Genomic DNA, 11,125 nt, shown 5'->3' with positions numbered 1-11,125 from the left:
GGTTGAGGGGTTGTAATAATACACTATAGTCTCCATTTATTTGAACTATTTCATTAAAATAAATACAATACAAAAAAAAAAAAAAGGTATGGTCATGATTGTGTGAAATCAAAACTCTGCCTTGAAAGACCCTGGCATGAGATACTCCAAAAGGTTTTTGGTAATAATGTTTGGATTTAAGACAAGAGCTTTTTTTATTTTCTTTTATTTGCACATTTTACATCATAAGTGTTACTTTTTGGCAGAAAAATCAGTTAACTTGTGAGTTGCGGCTGGATGATGGCTCTGGGTCCTTCTCTGCTGTCATCGCCATTTGTTGGGCCTTAGCACATCTCCGCCGCCTTAGATAGTCTCCATCCAGAAGCACAATGACCTAGGCGAGGGGTGGGCAGGCTGGGATTTGTCTAGCATTTCACTGGAGAAGAGATTCATCCTGGCACTGCTTCAGGAAGCCTCCCCAGGTAAAGCAGATGGTTGACAGTGATGAGAAGAACTAGGAGACCACCCTGGAACTCCCTGTGGGACCTCGGTGGTCACAGAAGGGAAAGGGGACAGAGAGGTAGTTACATTAGTAACAGCTGGTATGGGTTGACTGGACAAGCTTTGGATTCACACAGACCTGGTAAATCTCAGCTCTGCCACTTACTAGCTGAGTAACTTGGGAAGTGACTTGGTACCTGTTTTTTTCACTTATAAAATGAATACTTTAGTAGACTGTGTTATTGTGCAAAATATCTGTGGCCCCGCCTTGGGAGAGAAGTGTACTTACATGTGCCATTGAGATCACAGGACCATGTGACCTATAGTGTCCCTCCCTGCCCTTTGTACTTGAGGGGTGGTTATGCAACTTACTTGGGCCACTGAAGCTCTAAGAGTGAGCTCATGCCCCCATCTCTCTTTTGCCTCTGCCATGACCCCAGCAACGCCCAAATTTAGGGCTGCTCCATCAGCCTGGCTCCCAGAGTAAAGATGACAAGGATCAGAGCTGCAGCCAACTTGTGATCGGCATCTGGCATGAGGGAGAAATCAATTCTGTAAGTCACTGCATTTTGAAGGGTCATCCATTGCTGTAATAAAACCTAGTCCATTCTGGCTGAGACAGAGTCCTCGTGTTTTGAGGATAGAATGAGATAACACACGTGAAGTTATATGCAGAGATGTAGCGTATAGGAGAGGTTTTGCTGCAGTAACAACCAACCTACAAATCTCAGTGACCAGATGCAGCATGTGTTTATTTCCACTCACACTGCACTTCTAGTGGGGTCCCTGCTCCTTGTAGTCATTCAGGGACCATGGCTAATAGATGCTTTACTTTAACAGATGTTTTTTTTCAAGACCCAAAGTCATGGGGGTGGGGAGGGGAGAATCTGGCAAGCCACACTCAGGCTCTTAAAGATCTGACTAAGAGACACCAGTCACTTCTGCACAATTCACTGCCCAAAGCAAGTCTTATGACTGTGCCTAATTTTTAAAGCGCTGGGAAGTACAAATCTATCCCACGGGATAGGAGGATAGGCGAGAAGCCGGGTATGTGAGGTCAGCACTAAGACTTCCCCGTGGCCATTCAATGAATGACAGATGCTTCTTAGAGTAATCACTCATCAGGACAATTTAAGCTGATTCCAAATGAAGAAAATTGGATGCTGGAATAGCATGCTAGGCAGGGGACAAGCATGTGCAAATGCAGTCTTGCACGGGCCTGTCTTGCTCAGAAAATTGCAGAGGTCCAACTACATAGAGGGAATTGGCTAGAGATGCAGTTTGGGGCCATATTGCTAAGACTTCAGAATTTCTATTTTAGCACCTGGAAGCCTTGAAACATTTTAAGCAGGAAAGTGAATGGTCAGATTTCAGTCCATAGGAGAGAGGGGGAGCCCCTGAATGTCAGCGGGGCGGTGAGGCTGGCAAGAGGAGGGGGAGGATTTGAGAACTCTGAGAGCAAGTCACAGGACTGGAAGATAGACAGGCTGTGAGGGCTTGAGCGTGAGGGGTCAAGGATGATTCCAGCTCACCCTGAGTGCGAAGGAGGAGGAGGGGCAGTCTCGGTTTCAGGAGAGGATGTCCAGTGCAGTGTTGGAGGTGGTGAGTGGCTAAAGTCACAAACAACAGGAATACCTTGTTTGACGAGGTTGTGGAGCAACAGGAACTCTCTTAAACTATCTCTTTGGTAAACTCTGGTATCAGTTACTAAATCTCCAAGTACACACACCCCAACATCTGGCAATCCCCTGATGAGTGCATGTGCCCAAAGGAAGTAAGTCCACATGATGCTGAGACAGACCTTTATTCATAATAACCTCCAAATGAAAACAAGCTAAGTGCCTATCACTAGAAGTATTTGTACATTCCAGTGCATTGCAGTGTACTTGTACAACGGAATACTATACAACAGTGAAAAATGAACCAACTATAGCTGCATATATGTAATGAGTGGACCACAGAAACACAACGCTGAGCAAAAGAAACTAGATATAAAAACATTCATGCTCTACAATTCTATTTACAGAAAGCTCCCAACTAGCACAATTACGGTATGAGAAGGCAGGGTCACCGAAGCAGAGGGGAGGAGGGTGGGGTGAGCCACAGGGAGGAAGCTGCTGAGAGGTCAGCTAAGGAAGGAGGCCTGCAGCTCGTCCATTGGTTCCAGGCACAGGAAAGTCACTCTCAACACGGCTGAGACCGGAAGTGTCTTTTTTGGGAGGCACGGTGGGCTGGTGAGAAGCCAGGTTGGCGGAGGGCTCCAGCAGTGAGTGGGGGATGGGGAAGAGGAGTTGGTGAATGTGGATGTGTTTTTGGCATCCTGTTGTGAAGAAGAGAGCACAGCACAGGGCTGGCAGCTGGCAGGGGACGCAGAGTCAGAACTGTTTTTTTAAACGTGGAAAAGATCTGAGCAGGTTTTGCCAAGGGGAGTGCCAAAAGTGATGTTGACCAATTTCACCCTCTCAGAGAGGTCCTCTCCACTCACCCTTCATAAAATAGACTCCCCCTTCCATCTCCATCCCTGCACCCACTTTCTCTTCTCACTCGTCAGGACCTCCATGTTACATATTCACATCATCACGTTGATCTCACTCCACTAATAGGTCACCCCCACGGGAGTAGAGAGTTCCATCTGTTTTGTTCTCATTACCCATGTGCTGGATATGTGCCTGCACATAGTAGGTGCCCAACCCACATTTGTCATGAATGAATGAAAGAACAGGGATGAGTCTATACAGAGAGAGAGGCTGGAGTCAGGAAGACAGAGAGGCAGGATTGGAAGCTCAGCCTTGTGCCAAGGGACAGGGACCCAGGCAGATACAGAAAGAGGAAGCAGTGGATGGCATGAGATTCAGTGGGGTGAACAGGGGAGAGAGCAGGAGGTTGAGTGGGGGACTTGGTTCTGATGTGGGTGCTTCAGGAGAATGGAGGGGACAGTGCGGAGGAGCCCTGAGGGAGTCAGAGGAGACTGCATGTGTGTGTGTGGGGGGGGGGGGGTCATGCAGAGGGGTCCAGCCTTGCGGTCCTGCGAGGCTGAAGGCCACCAACTCCAGGGTCCCCAGCCTGGCTTGGAGGCTGGTTTGGAGGCTGATGAAAGGATCACTGTGTTTGGCCAGGGTAAGGCTCATTTACTGTGATCCAGGGCATCCTGGAAGACAGGGTGGGTGTTCCAGCAGGATTGACAGTTGGGGAGAATGGGGTGAGGGGCGTCTCCACAAGATCTCAGAGGAGAGGCTCAGCATGATGATGCTAACATTCTAGAGCACCCTTGAGGCAGGCCCCTGCTAAGGATGAACTGGCCACACCTTGTGATTATGTCCTTGTGATTATGTCCATCTAACAGGCAAGGTTGTGCTTGCCTGGGGCCCCTGAGCTGTCAGGACTCAAGCCCAGTCTGTCCATCTTCCAGCGTCTGATGCTGTAGCCATTCTGCTACAATGAGTGAGAGAGGTGAACAGGGAAATGGACAGAAGTGGGGTGCTGGGTTCTGGTGTGAGGTGCAGGGCACTTGAGCAGACCAAGATGGGTGAGAAAGGACGTGGATGTCAGCCTCCTTCACATCCTGAGGGTCCCTGCATTTACCTGGTCTTTGCACTGGACTTGCACACCTGTGCTGTGAGGTGGACCACTGTGAGAAAGCTGAGGCTGGGAAAGGTTGGGGACCTTCCTGGCCACTGAGCAACCAGGTGGTGGCACTGACAGAGCCCCAGGCCCCTCCTGGGTCCTGCCCTTTCCATTATGACCTGCACGGTGCTGGGAGAGCACCTTGTGCTCCTGCTCAGGGGCCCGTCCTGGGCGTGTCTGCAGGATGAGAACCCAGCTCTGGCCCCAGAGTCGGCCTCCCGCCCACTAGCAAGAAACCTTGGGCGGCTTCCACCTTTCCCAGTCTTTCCCATAGCCCCATCCTTCTGCCCCAGCCCCGACTGGACTCTCCTGCCTCCACTGCAGTTTGGGGAACTGGCTGGAGTCCCCAAAAAGCCAGTTGAGAGGAGTAGAGTGTCACAGAATTGCGGGGCTAGGGGAGACCAGCCTCACCTCCCACCTGGGGCTTGAACCCCCGTCTCCTTAGCCCAGAAGCCTCTTTAGCCGTGGTTACCCTTCTCTCTTTCCAAACAGGTTTTGCTGAGCATCTAGGAAGGCCTGCTTGGGGTGGTATGGGGGGGGGCGTGGCAGCAGTGGAAGTTGATCCATACCCACTCCAACACCTCTGAGGCCCCCACTGGGGTATGTGCTCCCTGCAGGGCACTCAGTTCCAGGCAAGGGGTCAGCCTGGAGGAGGTGGCAGCTCGCCAAAAGAGGGAACAAATAGTTTTTGAATGCCTGCTCTGTGTGAGGCACTGTGTGTGTGGGTGGGGGCGGCGATAATGACTAAGGGAAGGGAGGGGGTGCTTTTCTGCCTGGCAGGAGGAGGGACCCGCATCTTCCAGCCTGTTTTTTGGAGAGTACCCAGCACTGTTTCTAAATATCACAGGTGAGCATGAGGAGAGATCTCGGAGTTCTGCTTGGAGGAGGCCAGCTACCTCACCCACAGTTCTGCCTTGTTTGTAGGGTGCTGATACTCCCCAAATCGGCCCCCCAGCTTCTTCCCACGGGTCTAGTTTCGCGCTCCAGAGGGCCCTGGGAACTCGTCTGACCCACCCTCTTCTACCAACGAAGGGGGCTCTTGTCCTGCCTTTTCTTTCCACACCCGCCCCAGTGAAGTCTCCCATTCTCCAGATGCGCCACCTTCAGCTGCCGCGCGCCCCTCCCTTCCCTGTCCTTCTTGTCGCTGCCCTCTGCCCAGCGAGGCTGCCCATCGGCCCTCCCCTTTTCTAGTCACCCCACCCACGGGCCGTCTCTTTAGTAAGTGAAGTACCTGGGCACGCAAGGTGCCTCGCAAAAGCTCAGCTGGCCAGTGTCCCCCGCAAGCTGGCCATTGCCTTCCTTCCGCCCCAGCTGACGCACCTAGGCACCGAAGGTGCCCACCCGCGAGGCCCGGAGCGCCGAGGCGCGGCCTCTGCCGGGGTGCGGCCCCACCTGCGGGGTGCTGGGCGGCGGGCGCGCGGCGGGCGGCGCGGGCCGCGGGGGCGGAGGAGCGGGCGGCGCGAGGGAGGGGCCTGCTACGGCGGCGGCGGCGGCGGCGGCGGCCGCGGCCCCAGCCCGCGCAGCCCGGCTCGGCCCCGGCTCGGTCGGCGCAGCGCCGCGCGCGTCCCCTCCCGCCGCCGCCGCCGCCGCCGCCGCCGCCGCCGCCGCAGCCAGGCGCACCGGCACCAGGCCGCCGCCGCCGCCGCTGCCGCACCGCCGCCGGGCGCACGGACGCAGCGCGCCCGGGCCGGCCGGGATGCGCGCCCGGGCCCCGGCCCGCCCCCACCCGCGGCCACCGCCTGCCCGCCGCGCGCTCGCCTGACCGCGGCGACCGCCCCGGCCGCCCTCCGCCCGTCCCCGGCCGCCCCAGGCCGCGATGCCCGCCCCCCGGGGCCCCGGCGGCCCGCGCCCCTGCTAGGCTGCGGCGGCATGGCCCGCGCGCCCGGCGCGACCTCTGCGGATTGCATCGGTGTGCGGCGGCGGGGCATGCCCAGGGCACCGGGCACGGCCTTCAATGGGCGAGGACACGGACACGCGGAAAATTAACCACAGCTTCCTGCGGGACCACAGCTATGTGACTGAAGGTAACGTACGTGTTGTCTGAGGCCCCCTCCGGCCCGCCGCGGCGTGGGGATGCCGTCGCACCGAATGCCCTCCGAAGGTTTGGACCGCGCGCTGTGTGTCGTGTCCCCCCGCCCCACCCTACCCTCACCCCGTCCCGGGTCCCGGAGGGAGGGAGCCTGAGGGCGCCGGCCTCCGCTGCCCGCTGCCCAGCGATCCGAGAGGGCAGCGCCCTCCGCGCCAACCTCTGGCAGGCAGCTTTCCGCCCCCAGGCCCAGGGCATCCTGAATCGGCCCTGGCCCTCATTTTTTAAAAGACCACCTCTGTGGCAAATCTGGTGAAGAAATTCTGGGGCAATTTAGTGTCTTAGGCCATTTCAGCCCTGCCCAAAGCCCGCAGAATTTTCTAGGCTGCCCGTTCCCCAAAGACGAAGAGGGACCCAGAAAGAAAAAAAAAAATTCCATTGCCAGGGTTCCCTGGAGGCTCACTGTCTTGGGCCCCTCCCTGTGCCTCCAGAGACGGGGTCCCTAGTGGGTGGGGGGAAGGCGGCTGACTTGGGTTTGATCCTTTATTCCTGGCGAGTTAAACTGAGACAGGAGCAGCTGGCCCTAAACTGTCAGAATTTTCCAAAAAAGTGGGACATGCCACCCCAAACGGCTCCTGCATGAAACCCCCTAAATTGGCCCTGGAGCTCAACCCCACCCCCACCCAGAGGACAGTGGGATCTAGGGTCAGCGGCCCTCTCTTGTCAGCCAGTAACTTCCAAGGGTCCCTCTTCTCCACCTTGTCCAGGGAACGGTGGGGACAGCTCAAGGGCTGCAGACAGGGGCCGGCGGAGGGGAGCCTCCACTGAGGATGGGGAGAGCTAGCCTCCGGGTGTCAGCATGCAACGGTGGGGACACTTGTGCTGGAGACCTTCCTGGGTTAGGGACTGTCTGCATCTTCCCTAGGGGCTGCTGGGCTGGCTGCAGAAGTGTGGGTGCCTCAGTGGGAGGGGCCCTGGGCATTGCGCGCGGCGGGTCTAGGGCGCGTGGGAGCCTGTGTCAGGGAACCTGTGTGGGCAGTGACTCGATTCCCGGGTGCTGTCCGCTGCGCTGGTGCCTGGCTGTGCCGGAAATAAGGCCGGGCCGGTAGCAGGAGCCCTGCGGAGGCCGGGGGGAGCCCTGGGCCAGGGCCGGGAGGGCTCCCAGGAGTCCTGACCCAAGCTAGCGGAGGCTGGGTGTGTAACCTGGGCGGAGAGATGCTGAGGAGTGGCGTTACCCAGCTCTGCTCCCGGAGGAGAATCGCTGAGTCACGCTTTGCTGATGGATGTGTGTGTGGAGAGGGGTGAGGGCTCTGCCCTGAGCTAGGGGTTTCCGGGGGCCCAGGGAGCTGAAAGGGGTCCTTTGTCGCCTGCCTTGGAGAGGCTGAGGAAGGATCAGCATGTGTCCTGGGTGTTCTTTCTGCTGGCAGCCTGCTGAGAGGCAGAGGGGAAAGGCCGCTGGGTGCTGGCAGGTGCCCCAGTGGTCTGGCTCCAGCCGGGAGAGAGGATCTTGGCAGGTCATTCTGGTCTGGCTTTGTGGAGGAAACCTCTGTTTTGGCATCTTTACATTAAGGAGGAGGGGACAGAGTGCTGGGCTCTGTGATTAAAGTAAAAAGCACCGTGCCTGACCCATTGTGAACGTTGCAAACCCTAATTCCTTCTTTTTCCTGTCTCCCCTGCCTTCTTTCCTACATTCACCAGCTCTTAGAAGGGAAGAACAGAGGAGGAATGCATAGTTATCAGAGTAAGAAGTGATGGTTTTTAATTCTTCATTCATGCAACAAATACTTACGTGTGCCAGTCACTATTTTAGCCCTGGGGACTGGACACAGGTCCTCCCCTGGGCAGCCTGTGTTCTAGGAGGGAGCCCTGTGATGTAGACGAATCTCTTTTCCCCATCTGTGAAATGGGATTGAATAATCCCATCCCGCTTATAGGTTTTGGGGGTTCTTTGTGGATCAGATGAGAGGGTGGATGGAGGAACCACTTGGAAACTATTAACTGTCAACTGGCAGTCCGAGTATGGTGAGAACCCATCATGATCTGGGGCCTCACACGAGCTCCACATACCCCATTTTATAGTTGAGGAAACCAAGGCTGACCTTTGTCCACATCCCAGACTGAATGCCAGTGTGTGTAGGCCATAGAGCTCTGGTCCTAGGGATGCAGAGAAGAATCAGACCCAAGGTTCCTGCCCTCAGGGAAAGCAGGGTCTAGAAGAGAAAGCAGTAACAATAATTACCAAAATTATATGAAATTGCTGGCCTCCCTGCATGGAAACAGACTTTCCCACTGTTGCGTGTTGCCTGCATTTTGTGCTTGGAGCACAGAGGAGGTCACAGATTTGGATGTCAGACAGACTTGTGTTCAAATCCTGCTTCTGACTCTTCATGTGCTGTGCAACCTTGGACAAGTTACTAAATCTTCCTGAGCTTCACTTGTTCCCTTTAAAGGGAGAAACAGTAAGTAGTGACTTATCTTACAAGGTTGTTGGGATGGTCAGTGGTGATGCTCATAGAGAAAGTATCTGGCACAGTGTTTATTGAAAGCATTGCACAAATGGCATTGTTATCATTTAAGTCTTGTTCCTGGAGGAATGTCACAAGCAAATAGTGGATCCTGGGAGTTTGCAGAAGAGCCAGGTATACAAATTCCTATTCCACATGGTCATTTGGCCACAAGCACTCACAACCCCCCAGTGGCTCTGATCGACTTCCTGTTCCCTAAGCAGACTGTTTTTCATTTTTTTCAGGGTATTTGCACTGGCTTTGTGCACTGCCTGGAACACACACCTCCTTCTCTTAGTTCTCATCCTTTAGGTCTCAAGTTAAATGTCATCTTCACCAGTGGGAGTCTCGCTTGAGTTTCCTCTTATAAAATCTTAAATATCTTGTGCCCAGTTTAGGTTTTGTTAGTCATTCACACCTTGGTATGAATTAGAGCAGCTTTTTTTTTTTTTTTTTTTTTTTCCCTGAACTCTTGGCTCAGCTCAGCTGAATGGGGACTATTGTGATCATTAGGCAGGGGTGCAGACCACCATGGGCACAGAGAACTTTGCAGGGATGGGTGGGTGTTGGGGAGAGCAATACAGTTGAGGTTCTTAGGTTGGTGGAAGGACCTAGGCCCTAGAGAATGGGACCCCAGGGATAGGAGAACGCCAGGGAGTCTCTGCTTAAACTTTTCTCCAGAGCCAGATGTGGCTTCAGGAAGGACTCTTCCTGACTGTGTTCTCTTGCTGCAGCCCCAGGACTCAGCTTTAGGGTGAGTTAAACAGGTATTTTCTAGGCTAGCCTGGATCTACAAACTCCATCCATCCTCCCTCATGTAGTAGCATTTACCAAGCACATCCTCCTCTGGGTCTGCCCTGGGCAGGCAGTGATGGACCAGGGTAATCCCATCCCGCTTCCAGTGACTGTTCCAGAATGGATGTAGGAGTCCTTTCTGGAGGTTGAGTGGGAAGCAGAGAGCTGTGGGAGGCTGGTCCCCTTCTTGTGAAGGAGCATGGACACCCCCTTTGTTGCCGGCAGTGACCTTGAGACCATGGAGGAAGCAAGTCTTTTTTTTTTTTAATTTACGTATAGTCGATTTACAATGTTGTGTTAATTTCTGGTGTACAGCATAGTGACTCAGTTATGTATCTATATCTATAGCTATATCTATCTTTTCGTATTCTTTTTCATTACAGGCTATTACAAGGTACTGAATATATTGAATATATCCTGAATATATTGAATATATCCTGAATATATTGAATATATCCTGTGTTATACAGTAGGTACTTGCTGTTTATCTATTTTATATACAGTAGTTAGTATCTGCAAATACCAGACTCCCAATTTATCGCTCCACCCCACTTCTCCCCTGGTAACCACAAGTTTGTTTTCTGTGAGTCTGTTTCTGTTTTGTAAATAAGTTCATTTGTCTCATTTTCTAAGATTACACATGTAAGTGATATCATATGATATTTTTCTTTCTCTTTCTGGCTAATTCCACTTATTATGACAATCTCCAGATCCATCCATGTTGCTGAAAATGGCATTGTTTTACTTTTTATGGCTAAGTAGTATTCCATTGTACGTATACACCGCATCTTCTTTATCTAGTCATCTGTCAGTGGACATTTATGTTGCTTCCACGTCTTGGCTGTTGTAAATAGTGCTGCTGTGAACATTGGGGTGCAGGTATCTTTTCAAATTAGAGTTTGGAGGGAGCAGGTCTTAAGCAACAACACTGTTGCTGGCAGAGCAGATGATGAGTGAGAACTGGGGACATTAGTGACATCTGTGACTCCTGGATTAACCAGGCCTGGCATCCACCCCATCTCTGTGCTCTGGTTCCATGAGCTGCTGCATTTACTCAGTGTTTCAGACTTTAAGCCAAGTCTCTGCTCCTTGAAGCCAGTTGCACCCTGACTCCCACGGCCGTTTCTGGTGATTGGGAAGACAGAAAGGCTGCCCTGTCTCTCATGACCAGAATACGAGATACATAAAACCAGGAGGGGTGGTGATTTGTTTGCTGTCTGTTTTAGAAATCCTCTGTGATCTCTTTTATGCACACATGTCAGAGCTGCAGTTTGGTTTCCCCGCCTTGGCCCCAGTGAGGAGGCGTTTCCAGCCAGAAGAGGTATCCCAAGATCGGGAGTCTTGTGTTTCCGGTGGGGTCTGCTCTGGGGCTGTGATCCTGGGCAGCTCTGTCTGAGCCTCAGTTTCTTCTCCAGGTTGTTGCTTAGATCGCTTGGAACGAGGGATGTGCAGTTGTTTGATGCTGGCGCATCTTTTCTGTGGACTCCCCACCGTGCGTCGTGAATGGAGCACTCCCAGTGAACTCGTGGCATTAAATGGCTTGGTGTGTGTGATCGTGCCCAGCCCAGGGCCTGGGGCACAGTCAGTACTTAATAAATATTGTCCATAAATAACAATGCCCATTCTTTAGGGGTTAGAGTTAGACTAGCCCTTAGGACTGCCTTTAGGCTGGTAACCCAACTCCATCTCCGCCCCT

The 11,125-nt window shown here is 53.3% G+C and overlaps 1 protein-coding gene across 2 annotated transcripts in view; it reads left to right on the top strand.

Annotated features, from left to right (window-relative positions):
- The first annotated feature begins 5,935 nt into the window (after nt 1–5,935).
- The window catches only part of PPP2R2C (protein phosphatase 2 regulatory subunit Bgamma), a 131,290-nt gene continuing 126,100 nt past the window's right edge, over nt 5,936–11,125 (top strand). The window contains exon 1 of one of the 2 annotated variants that reach the window (XM_031437702.2): nt 5,936–6,128. In XM_031437702.2, the coding sequence (XP_031293562.2) occupies nt 6,059–6,128 (70 nt within the window). In that variant the 5' untranslated portion in view covers nt 5,936–6,058. Of the gene's footprint in view, nt 6,206–11,125 lie in introns of both variants that reach the window. The other variant, XM_031437708.2, reaches the window with a different exon arrangement.

The sequence above is a fragment of the Camelus dromedarius genome, chromosome 1 (genome assembly GCF_036321535.1).
Source record: "Camelus dromedarius isolate mCamDro1 chromosome 1, mCamDro1.pat, whole genome shotgun sequence".
NCBI classification, from domain to species: domain Eukaryota; kingdom Metazoa; phylum Chordata; class Mammalia; order Artiodactyla; family Camelidae; genus Camelus; species Camelus dromedarius.
The sequence above is the reverse complement of the archived record's forward strand: the minus strand, read 5'-3'. Positions and strand labels throughout refer to the sequence as shown.